Source organism: Grus americana, chromosome 1 (genome assembly GCF_028858705.1).
Source record: "Grus americana isolate bGruAme1 chromosome 1, bGruAme1.mat, whole genome shotgun sequence".
NCBI classification, from domain to species: Eukaryota; Metazoa; Chordata; class Aves; order Gruiformes; family Gruidae; genus Grus; species Grus americana.
Genome location: NC_072852.1, coordinates 84,572,311 through 84,584,938, shown reverse-complemented (window position 1 = coordinate 84,584,938; position 12,628 = coordinate 84,572,311). Strand labels below are relative to the sequence as shown.

At 45.0% G+C, this 12,628-nt stretch overlaps 1 protein-coding gene across 1 annotated transcript in view; it reads left to right on the top strand.

Annotated features, from left to right (window-relative positions):
- The first annotated feature begins 4,035 nt into the window (after positions 1-4,035).
- A2M (alpha-2-macroglobulin) overlaps positions 4,036-12,628 on the top strand; it is a 32,075-nt gene continuing 23,482 nt past the window's right edge. The window contains exons 1-9 of the mRNA XM_054831723.1: positions 4,036-4,208; positions 5,603-5,786; positions 6,802-6,961; positions 7,840-7,892; positions 8,425-8,445; positions 8,800-8,968; positions 10,184-10,268; positions 11,118-11,241; positions 12,489-12,603. Of these exons, the coding sequence (XP_054687698.1) occupies positions 4,120-4,208; positions 5,603-5,786; positions 6,802-6,961; positions 7,840-7,892; positions 8,425-8,445; positions 8,800-8,968; positions 10,184-10,268; positions 11,118-11,241; positions 12,489-12,603 (1,000 nt within the window). The 5' untranslated portion in view covers positions 4,036-4,119. The remainder of the gene's footprint in view (positions 4,209-5,602; positions 5,787-6,801; positions 6,962-7,839; positions 7,893-8,424; positions 8,446-8,799; positions 8,969-10,183; positions 10,269-11,117; positions 11,242-12,488; positions 12,604-12,628) is intronic.

Sequence of the window (12,628 nt, the reverse complement as noted above, 5' to 3'; positions counted from 1 at the left end):
GGGCTGACAGGAACCTCGTGAAGTTCAAGAGAAGGTCAAAGTCCTGCACCAGGGGAGAAACAACCCCATGCACCAGTACATGCTGGGGTGTCACCGAGATGGAAAGAAGCTTTACAGAAAAGGACCTGGGGTCCTGCTGAACACCAAGTTCAACATGAGCCCTTGCTGCAAAGGAGGTGAATGGTATCCTGGGCTGCAATACGCAAAGCGTTGCCAGCACGTGAAGGGAGGTGATCCTTCCTCTCTGCTCAGCACTGGTGAGGCCACACCTGGAGTACTGAGTCTAGTTCTGAGCTCCCCAGTACAAAAGAGACATGGACATACTGGGGAGTCCAATGAAGGGCCACAAAGATGATGGAGCATCTCACATATGAGGAAAGGCTGAGTCAGCTGGGACGGTTTATTGAAGAGAAGAGAAGAGAAGAGAAGAGAAGAGAAGAGAAGAGAAGAGAAGAGAAGAGAAGAGAAGAGAAGAGAAGAGAGAAGAGAGAAGAGGAGAGAAGAGAGAAGAGAGAAGAGAAGAGAAGAGAAGAGAAGAGAAGAGAAGAGAGAAGAGAGAAGAGAAGAGAAGAGAAGAGAAGAGAAGAGAAGAGAAGAGAAGAGAAGAGAAGAGAAGAGAAGAGGAGAAGAGAAGGCTGAGGGGAGATCTTTTTGATGTATATATAATGTGTATATATATATACAAAAATAAAGAACTAGGCAACACGGTGCATGGCAGGGAAGGGCTAGGGAGAAACTAATTGATCCAAACACTGGAGTTTTCTTCTGAAAATGCTAGATCAGGGTCTCATGAGGAGGATTAGAAATAAATTGGAAGTGATTGTTATTGGGATTGATACTGCTGTGCCACATGTAAATAAGTGCTACAAACAACTGTGAAACCACAGAGAAAACAGAAACAAGATCTTGTTTCCAAAAAGAAAATTGCCGGTTTCCACCCAGCAATTTTCAAATAATTGAAATTGTCCTTGCATCACCTGGTTGAAAGAAGTAGCTTAATGAGTTTTGACCAATCCAGTTGCAACAACCCAGCAAATTCCACACACTGCCATTTACAGAATGCCTTCAATTGCATATCTCTGGTATGAGAGGCTTGACATTCATAGAGGATGTAGCACATGAAAGAATCAGGGCAGAGGAAGACAACAATACAGACCTTAGCATCCCCAGCTAAGTGGATGTCTGCTGAGCCTCATAGAGAGTTCGCTGAGCTGAGGGGCTTAAGGTGGGAATGTTCCCAGCAAGGGTAGGTCTGCTCTTCAGTAACCATATGTGGTAGTCAAACCACACCATGCCTGCAACAGTCAGACGTGGGGAAACTGTGAGAAAACCAGTTTTTTAAGCAGTGTACTAGGAGCTAAAACCCTTGAGTTTCAATTCAGATTGTCTGGGTTACTTTTGGTGAGTCATTTTGCCTGTGCCAGAGTCCTTTCAACTATCAAAAGAAGATGCTTCCCCTGACTCCTAGAAAGTTGCTAGGCCCTGTGAAATAATGCTGGAGACTTTGCCTGCTTTGCCAAAATGGTGGTAGCATCTACAGAAGGAGACCTAGCTGAGAACCCCAGTGAAGAAACAGCTTCTCATGTTATCATGATGTGTGTAGGTGAAGTGAGCATGTCTCTGATCTTGCCTAGTTTACCTTGTGAATAGTACAAAAGCTTTGCCTCCCCTAGGATTTTGCAGTGCAGTGCATGCTAGATTATTTTACTTTATAGCTCTTCAAACATGACTTCTCACTCTCATCCCAAGGAGATGCTCAGGAAATGTAAAATAAATAAGTACATTATTTTGCCTCAAAAGTTGACCATTCTTCAAAGGGAAGGGATTTTCAGCTGCCGATTTTACTTTCACCCAATGCACATGGTGCCAAAATGCAGTTGAACAAATATCTTTGGCAGAGCTTTTAATCTTCTGTCTAGAGTATGTTGATATAGCTGATTAATACATACGTATTTTCTTGGAAGTAAGTTATTTTTGGATGAACTCTGTAAGCAGTGATGAATGAATACTGGAGGAGCATGGCTAGCAGATTGAGGTAAGTTACAATCCTCATTCTCCATGGCATTTCTGAGGCTGCACTTGCACTGTGTCTGGTCTCCTGACCCCCAGTTCAAGAGGAACATGTAGAATGAAGGTCTGAACTAGTCAGAGTATGGAGCACATGACCCACAGGGAGTGAGTGATAGGGTGAGCTGGGCTTGTTTAGTCTGACCGAGAAGGGGTTGGAGTGATTAAATAGCTGCCTACAATTACTTGAAAGGCAGTTACAAGGATGTCGGAACATAACCTTTCTTGGTAGAGGCAGAAGATATAACATGGGGCAATGGCTGCAACTGCAGCTTGGGGAGTTCAGGTTGGACATGGGGAAAGACGTCTTCACCAGAGATTAGTGCAACACTGGAACAGGTCACCAGAGAAATGGTAGGTTCTCCATCCTTGGAAGTGTTCAAGATTTGACTTAACAAAGTCACGGCAGACAGCATTGGCAGCAGTCCTGCTTTAAGTGAAAGGATGGACTAGATAACTTCCAGAGCTCCCTTCCAACCAGCACTTCTGTAATGCTATCAATGAATGCAGTGGGAGTCTTGGTTCAGATGCAGGATATGTAATGCTCTTTTTGCACAATTGGGGCACCTGTCCCTTTGAGCTATGCCAAATGACAGAACTTCAGATTCACTGAGAAGAATCCAGGAAAGATATCCCTAAAACGCACTCTCCTCATGGATAGGCCAACACCTGGCAGGAGTTTTCTTGAAGAGTTTAGAGGTAAACACTTAAAATCTAGTCAAAAACCTCTAGAAAGCCTGTTGGCCTTCTCAGTTGTACTCACAGCAGATGGAAATGGCAGGAGAGAGAAGGAAAACTCATTGCCACTGCCTTGTCTGTGCCACCACCTACAAGCTGAATCACATGGGCCATGCAGAGACCCTTGAAATTAGGCTGCTGGGGCCCAAAGTTGCTACTGGGAATGTGACCAAGCAAGAGAGGGGAGGGACAGACAGATGATAATTTTATCCTGCAGCCTTTTTAATCTGAAAATTATGCTTTAAATCCTCTAACACAGATCTCAATTCTTTGGAGTTTGGGTTAGGACTACAAGACCGATATTCTACTTCCACTTGCAAGGGTAATAATTACCAGAGCTATTGATCCTCCTGCTGCAGATCAAGGTAAGTACAGTAAAGACAATGGTCAAAAAGAAATTTCCCTCTATGATACAACATCGCCCATCACAGTGCATTACATGGATTTTCACATAATGAAACCAGGAAGGACTCCATCAAACAGCAATAATTTGATCTAGATGTGCCAATAACTTGCCCTGGAACAAGAAACAGTACAGGAAAAGCAAGACCCAGGCCACGTCTGTTCTGTGCGAGGGCAGCTGCTGCTCTGGGGAACTGGTTAATGTGTTACATGCTGTTAATGGGTTGAACTTTTGGCAGCTCCCCATCATGTCACTGTCCCTGTTTCTGTCAGGGTGAAGGTCAGATTATCTTGGACAGTTTGATTGTCCAGCCACTCTGTGGCCCCTTTTCCTGGCATTAGCCCTGGTGGGGCCAGGAATGGAGTGCACAAGAGAACAGGGTGGGTGGAGGAGGAAGGTTTTCACAGAATTTGCGTTCCCTATTTTCAGATCCTGCCCAGAAGTGGAGGTTAGGTGCAGCCAAACTCTAGCTCAACCTCCTGCTCCCAGTTTGAAGGAAATCAAACTGCTCCTGCGCCTCCGTGACCAGTACTGTAGCCAGCTCCATACAGGGAGGAAAGGAAGGCCTTCCCCTTATCCTCTGCTGTTGGTCCTTTTCTTTAGCTACCACCTTTCCTCCTCTGTTGCTTGCTGCCCTGACTCAAAAGACAGACAGCTCCAGCCTGCTGGGCAGCCTCCCCTCCCTCTCCCTGCCAGCACCTGGCCTTCTGCCCGGAATCAGAGCTGCTGGTTCCAGCTCCTCCTTACTGCCTCTCCCCGTTTCCGAATGGGTCCTGGCCCCCAGCCCTTATCTCCTCCAGCCCCTGGGCTGTTTGCAGAGGAGAGTATAAAGGGGTTGGCTCTGAGAGCAGTACAGGCAGCATCGGACCAGACTGGGTGTCTGCTTGACTCATCACGTCCTGCTCTGCACCATGGGGAAGGACGGGCTGCTCCGCAAACCAAACATCTTCCTCCTTCTCCTCTTCTTCCTTCCTGGAGACACCTCACCCACCATAGAGCCGTAAGCTATGCAGGGGGGTTCTCTGGGCAGGCAGGAGACCTGGGTTGTATTCCTGTGTCTGTTGCTTTGTCTCTTATCTTCTGCCTAATTTCTTTTACCCAGGAATAAAGACACCAGGGATGGGTAAAGTGTCTTCTACAAACTGCAACTCTAGTGCTTCAGGGGGATCCAAGACAGTCTGTGAAACAGAGATATCAGTAAAACTTCAGAGAAAAAAAAAAGAAAAAGACAAAAGAGGAAAGGTCTATGAGAATACCTTTTGCTGCTTCAGTGAATTGACAGGATTTCAACAAAATTTTCTGTACAAAATTGGTTCTTTTGAAAGGCAACTTTTTATAACTGTTTACACATTAAGTTTTTCTTGAGATAGACTTCTTTGAAAAGACAACAGAAGGTTTCATTTTGGGTTGACTAGCCTACTCCCAGGTTGAAATGCCCAGGAGATGGGAGAGGTTTTTTGTTTGATAATGAGGGGAAAAAAAAGAACAAATATCAGAGCTGGCAAGACCAGAAATGGCTTTATTTTTTAATTTACAATTTTCAACTCAGCCAATGGAATGAAAATTCCTTTCTCACCCAGGGTGACGTGTCACTTTAAGACTGTGACTGTTAAGGTCTGAGAGGGTATATTGTGCTGCATCTGTTCTTCACCCCCTTTTGCCCTGTTTGTATGTGAAGGGAGCGTGTTGTGTGTATGTGTGTATGTGTGTATGGCATAAGCAGCACGTGAGGGGCTTTTTGGCAATATCTTTTCCTCCCTAGCAAAGCAAAGCTGTGCTGCCGCACTTTCATCAAATGCAGGGTAAGCAGACAGCAGGGTTGGGATCTGAGGGGCCAGAGCTTTCTCCCTGTAGACCAACTGACGGACATAAAAGTGTCAGAGCCTCTCCTACCACTAAAGATAATGCCCTACCTTACTGCTGAGGTGTTGAGGGCTCTTCTCCCAGCTGCTCACTGCTCTGGGGATGCCTGTCAGAAGCCACTCCTCACTCATCCAAAAGGGAGCACTGAAAAAATGAAATTTGCTCTGGTGTTTTTGTTTAAGATCTGGCACCACGCCGTGGCAGTTTTGGGTCTCTGCGAGGAATGAGAGTAGTGGTAGAGATGGTTTGCAGCATGTGGTCAATGGCATTTATTCACTACATACTGGCACTTGTGCAGATCCTGGATCCTACTAGCAGTGTCTAGCAAAGGTGACAATTGACTTTTCCCCACGGGTGTTATTCAGGGTCCCAAGAGGAAGTGCTGGCAATCTTGTTATACTCCTAGAAAATGCATCTCTCTTCCTGTACAGTGAAGGCTGTAGTCATCAGATATTGGTTTATTTGCTTTTTCTGTACAGCTCCTGTTACCTGCTCCTGCTCCTCTGACCTGTCCTTCCCCCTTGTTCCTAGGCAGTATATGGTGCTATTGCCCTTTCTGATACACACTGATTCTCCTGAGAAAGTCTGTGTTCAGCTGACCAGCCTGAATGAGTCTGTGACGCTGAGTGCCACACTTGAGTATGAAAGGGAAAACAGGAGCCTGATTGACGATGTGGTGTCGGAGAAGGATGTGTTCACCTGCATCCCTTTCTCTGTGAGTATCTCATCCTTGTGGAATGATCCTTTGTGCTAGGGGTAAACTGTAAGGACGCTGAGTAGTAATGAACAGAGTTAACACTGTGTAGGTAGGTATTCACTTCCCTCTTGGCCAAAGGTATGTTCATGTCCATCGTCAACACCCTCTCACTGCTGAGATCTCCTTAGCATGCTGCCTGAATGGGAAGTGCTGAATCCTGGAAAGCCAGCCCTGCTCTAGGACAGGAGGAGGAGGGGCCAGGAGAAAGAAGTAGGTTTACTATTGACACTCCTGATGGCTGTTTGGTGAACAGCTTCTTCAAATGGCTCTCCACATCATCCTTCAACTGCCACAGATTGTCAGTTGAGTGCCTTCAAAGTGGGGTAGAGCTTGTGGACCTCAGATACTTTTTGCCTTGCGGATATAGTACACTGAATTAATGTGGGAACATAGAGCTGTGATTGCCTGTGTCTGAAAAAACAGAGTGAAGCAGGAAGTTCATAGCTTAGTGTAACTGATAGCCCCAGGGACTATAACAAGTCATGGGCAACTAGCAAAGTTGGTCATCTGGCTCAGAGCACAGATTACGTCTTTGGCTTGAAGGCTGAAGAACTGGTCTTCAGGACACTCAGCAGGTTGGCATCCATGTCTGCATTTGTCAGATACGGGCTGAAGTCCTGCAAAGACTAGGGACATTATCTGAAAGAGAAGGGAGATTATTCCATTGCCCTTGTGAATGTCAAAAGGAAAAGGACAGAAAGGTTTTGGTCAGGGCAGTAAGAATTTCTTAAAATTGGGTGGCAGAGCAGGGAGTTCCTTTGCTGCACAATACTTACACAATCACTGCACAGCAGGAGGAATGAGTAGGAATATGGGTCAAGCAAATATCAGTCTCTTGTTCCTGATTATAGTTTCCCTCACCTCTGTGTTGGGTCCATTAGAATTATATTAGATCTTTTATTTCATGAAGGCCGGTTCAGTTCAGGAAGCCTTTAACGGTGGTCCATAACATAGTTCCCTTCTTATTCTCCAGCTTCCAAAATCAAATAGCCAGTCATCAGTCACGTTTATCACTGTGACGGTGAAGGGGGCGACACTGCAGTTCAGGAGCCGCAAATCTGTGTTGGTCAAGAATTCTGAGAGCTTGGTCTTCGTCCAGACAGACAAACCCATCTACAAGCCAGGACAGACAGGTACCAGCAAAGGGGCGGAGATTTGCATTTGAAGGAAAAATTCCTACTAAAACTGTTGGATTGTGCTGGCCAGATGTCGACTGCTTTCAGTGGGGGTCAGAACTGCAACCTCATGGCTGAGACTTATGTTTTTAATGCTCCATGTGGGAACAATTTGGGGAATCTTAAGATATGTGCACGTACTTGGGACACCTGCACACACTCTGTCTGTCACTGGGGGCTCTGTTGTTGTGGTCCATGCAGTTGGGGTCCACATTAAAATCAGAGAAAGACTGGATATTTGTCCTATAGAGAACAGGGCCAAAATTCAGACTAAGTCATGAAATAGCTTTCACAGTGGCAGCTGATTTTGCTCAATGAAGACAGAGAGAACTATGTAAGCCATTTATTTCTTCTAGACTATTGATTCCTAAATTTGGCCTGGACAGGAACTAATGTTCTAAAAGAGACATTGAATTCTCTATCCCTCCAGAGCCAACACAAACTTGCAGCCAAGTGCTGAAGTAATTTGCTTGCATTCATCCTTCCTAAGTAGTCAGACTGCTTATAATAAAATTAGAATACACATGTGAATTCCAACATAAAAATGTATCCTTGCAAAGTAGACAAAGGCAACTTAAATTTAACTTTGGTCCCTACTAATGAGATTCTGATGCCCATGATCAGCAAGATGTTCACACTGCCATGGATTTGCTCTTAATATCCTCTTATTCATGTAATTTCTTACATGGGTAACCTTCTAGCATGACTTAGCTTTCTAGTGAATGAAATTTCTTTAGAAGAAAGCAGCTCTGTTCTCTGTTTTACCATTTGTTTTTGCAACTGATTTCTGTTGGTGACTGCACTGTGGAACCTCACTATCTGCCTTTCTCCATCAGTCCTGTTCAGAATTGTTTCTCTGGATAAAGACTTCCGTCCCTTGGACGAGGTGGTAAGTATGATACTTTTTTCCCTAGGTATTTGGCCTTACGTCATCTATGTGGGGAAAGGGAGGAAAGAAGTGTCTTTTGGGGAGACCTCTCAGTACACTGAGATAGTTGTGCAATTCCTGGGTTACCTCAGATCTTGTTAACAGGATCTGTTCTTCAAATTTCTGCATAAGGCTGCCTTCTGCATTCTTGGAACGGTTTGACAAGCTGCAAATGAACGGTGCTGGTGTAAACACCTCAGCAGTGAGCAAATCTGCCAGTATCACAATCTACATCTGCTCTTATTAGTATTGCAGATCATACAGAGTTAGCAATTTCAGCTAACTTTTCTGCCTAAGACAAAGGATTTCCACCCCCCTGCTGATGTACCTCAAAATGCTCTGTTACTCCATACCGGGGACTTTCTTCCTTATCCCGTTGGGTGATCAGCTTGTTGCCTGAAATATAGTCATAGCCCTGGTCGTTTGGCTGTGTTACTTGCACTCTGTCTAAATGTGCATTCTAAAATTGCTGTTTCCTTCCTTCTCTTTCTAGTTTCCACTGGTCTATATAGAGGTAAGTACAAACATTCCATTCATGTTCACATCTATCGCACCTCAACCTAAGCAGCATAACTACCAGTTGCCTCAAGATGATTCTTGTCTATTTTCTTTATTAAGCAGGTCCATAACATTAATTTGAATATACAGAGCTTTATCTTGTATGATGGTAACTATGTACTCTGGGCCCAGGTTACAGCTCCTTCTATTGTCCAGCCCTGGGCACTCTGCTAGTGGCCCCCACTCCTACCCTGCAGCCTCCTGAAACACTTGGGCTGGGCCTCCCCTCACTGCTTTTGCTAGTGCTTTTTAGTTCTCGTTGCAGACTCCCACTATTCTCACAATCTTCTTATGGTCTCATTATCTGTAGGACCCAAAGAAAAACCGTCTGTATCAGTGGACAAAGGCAGAGTTAAAGCAGGGGTTAATCCAGCTGTTCTTCAACCTCACCTCTGAACCTATGCAAGGGACCTACACAGTGGTGGCACAGAAGGCCTCTGGGAAGACAATTCAGCATCCTTTCTCTGTGGAGGAGTATGGTAACTGTTGCTGCAGTTTCAAGTTCCTAACAGCTAGTCCTGTGGGCTGTGAAAGCTTAATTGAACAGGGTGGTAGATCTGACTAGGATGTCCAGCATGGCTGGAAAAATGTCTCTGTGTCCTCTCCCTCCCAAGCATCATCCCCTTCTGAGGAGTGAAGACTGAAGGATTTGAGCGACCTATCTCCACTCCTCCCTAAGTCTCAGGCCATACAACGCAGCTCTTCTGACTGCCCACCTCAGCAAGGCTCCCATCAGGAGGAACAAGTGTGATTGATTGGATCAGTCTGTCCACAAGTGTCACCTCCTTTCAGAGGTGATTTAAGGCCACAGCTCATCTCCAGTTGGCTGCACACCTGCTAAATGTCATGCTATGACGCTGGGTCTCCCCTGCCTGAGGCCCAAAGTCCTGACCTTTTGGTGTAGGCTGGGGCTGTCTTTAAGTTCAGATCTTGCCTTTCCTCCCTCACACTCTAAGCCTGTAGCTCACATCATGCCTTAGTGCCTTCATCTCTCTCCAGTAGTCTTTCTAAGCCAGTTCCACCTGCTTGGCTAGAAAATGGTGTCCCAATACACACCTGCACATGGTCACAACCCACATAGCCTCCCACCCCAGTGAGCCAGCTGCAGCCCTTTTGACATGGTCTGGCATGATCTGGCTCATGCAGCAGAGATGAGTCCTGGAAGATGAGTCTGGAAGTCCTTTGACCTCTTTCAATTGTCCCAAGACAGTCACCATCCACTTCCCCTCCTGCGGCTGAGTTTGGATGTGATGTCACTCTGTGCTAAGCCATGAAGGAGGCTATGAGGTCTTCCTATTTTGCACATTGGTAAGACCTACATGCTTTGGAAATGCAGAGACCAGGCTGCAGTCCCAGCTCTGTATGTTTGTGGGAGACCTCTGTTGACTTAACTCTCTATTTTACTGTATCCTACTGCTGTGGGACTGATAACCCATGTGTTATCTAGGAAGCTACTGTATTTTAATAGCTGGTGTAATAATCCTGTCTCCTTACCTGGCACACTGGTTGGCTGAGTGCCTGTGGTTTTCACTGACTTCAGTGGAATGTGCAGGTGACAGAAGCCTCTAAAATCTGACGATTTAGATGTAAAAGGGTTCCAGGTCATTTGTAAGAATAGCGTTTGAGCAGCCTTCACGTCTCATTCTTATGTTATTCCCCACTACATAGACTGTTTTCCTTTGGTTCTGCTGCAGTGCTGCCAAAATTTGAAGTCACAGTGAAAATGCCCAAGACGATCACCATTCTTGATGAGAAGCTGAAAGTGACAGTTTGTGGTCTGTAAGTGTCATTCTTTCAAGTCCTTTTTGTTTTCAGGTTTTTCTTCAGCTGCTGATGAAACTCCAGCTGGGAGACTGTGATATGATACTTCATTATATTTCTCAATCATTTTAGGGTCCCAGGACCAAACAGACTACGTCTACCATTAGACAAAAGGCAGCAATTATTGCTTGGGGCACTTTGTATGTAACATGTAGAAACATACTGCTCTGCTGGTTTTGGGGATTTTTTTTTTTTTTTTTCATATTTTTTGAGTCATAGAGGATTTAAGACCAGCTGTAGTGCTAGGGAAGAGGGCTTCAGTTAAGTTTACCTAGGACTGATGTTTTAACTGTGGCTTCTGCTTGTCATTGCTGAGAGGAAACTGTAAGTGATGCAGTTGCCCTGTTTCCTTTGGGCCACCTGATTCGATTCTGTGTGGCATGTTCCACGCATCCTGCAGGCAGAGCCAGGGCTCAGGCTGAGGAACAAGCTAAAAGACCCATACATACTCAAACCAGTTCCATGAGAACTGGGCTCTGGGGTAGGTGCTTGCAACGTGTTCTCCAAGATGAGGGGTACTCTCAACTAACTCAGCATTAGGGTAAATGAATTCTGAAGACTTGTGTGTTATTCCCAGGGATGCAGTCAGGACTGTAAGATTCAGTGTTTCTTCCCCCATTGCCAAGCTTGATCCTAAAATGTTACCAAATTTCTTTCTGCTTTTTATTTCCTATGATGATCCTGCTGTATCCTGGAGGCAGGTCTAGGGAAGAGTCCTGGTTCCATTTGGGGTGAGATAGTAATTTTTCTCCACCCATCTTACATTCCTAATGCCTCTGTTTTTCTTTCAATCCTCCCTGCTGGTAGATACACATTTGGGAAGCCTGTTCCTGGCCTCGTGAGCTTCCGTGTCTGCCGAAAGTTTGAACATGCAGCCACTACCTGCTACGGTGAAGAGGCTAAAGCAGTGTGTGATGAGTTCTCTGGACAGGTGAGTCATGATTACTCTTGCAGGTAGAGTGATAGGAGAAAGTATGATTTATTGAGCATGCTTTGTATGGAACAGGCTTGCTCTGACAGAGTATCTACAAGCATGAGTGTGGAGAGGGGAGAGACTCCATGTATTTTAAGGAAGCCTGAAGAAGGAGAAAAGATTGGGTGCAAGATGAAATGTGAAAGGTAAAAATGGGGGAAGGTCTGTGCAGTAAGAAAGGTGTGTGTAAGGGCAAGAAGCTGATGGAGAAGGAAGAGATGAAAGAAACAAAGAAAAAGTCAGATGGAGTGTAGAGAGTATAAGAGAGAAGTGAGATAGAAAAAGCATGAGCAATGAGAGCAGAGTTGGAGTTGGCTTACACTCGAGACAGTGTGTGGGATCAGAAGTTGGTGTTAGAAGCAGGAAAGGAGCAGAAACCAGGGAAGAGGTGATGCAGTTTGAGCAAGAAGGAAATGAATATTGATATAGCAGCAGCCATTAAGATAGACAGAAAAAAAAATCACTTTTTTCACTCTTCAGACTGGCAAGTCTATAAGAGCAAAGACAGGTGCAACAGTGCTAGCTTAACTGACAGAAGCTGGGGTAATAGCAATTGTGGAAATGTGCCAGGACAAGAAAGCAAGCAGAAGATGTGCTTATGGTCCTTGGGATCTGCTACAGTATGATCCCCACAGTTGCCTCTGCCACTGCTGTAGTTATCTGTGCTAAAATATGAGCACAGCAGTGCTAACCTCTGTTCCAGGCATCTTTTCCCTTTTCTGTGGAGACTTGCCTTATACATGAAGATGCTGAAGAGAGGTGGCAAGCTCTGGAAATACTTTTCCAGCTGTTGTCATCTTTCTACACATACACAGGCTTTGGTTTATGTATCACTCATGCGGCTTGGGCATATTAAGTCAGCAGCTATATTCTAATGTGCCTGATGTCTGGCAAACAGTTCCTGTGTGGCATACACTTGAATGCTTCTGTATCAAGTGTTTGGGATTTCAAACTTCACACACACATACACAAAAATCCTCTGGGTTGCAAACTCTTTGCTCTGATGTTGCTGCAAGTACTTCAAAATGCTCCTTTTCAAGTTATTTATGTGCTTTTCCAGTTTTGATAAAAACAACAGAGGGAATGATCTGTGAGGATAGGGGCTTCTCTTCCCGATCAGAGAAACGCACAGTGATGGATTCATCAAGTTGGATAAACATTATATAAATGAGACAATAATGGTCTTGTTTGTTTTCCTCCAACAGACAGACAACTACGGCTGCATTTCTGAAATGGTAAAGACCAAGTTATTCCAGCTCAAGAGAAGTGGATATAAGAATAAGCTCCATGTGGAAGCTAAAATTAAAGAGGAGGAGACAGGTATGAAACATCTGGATCAGAGAGC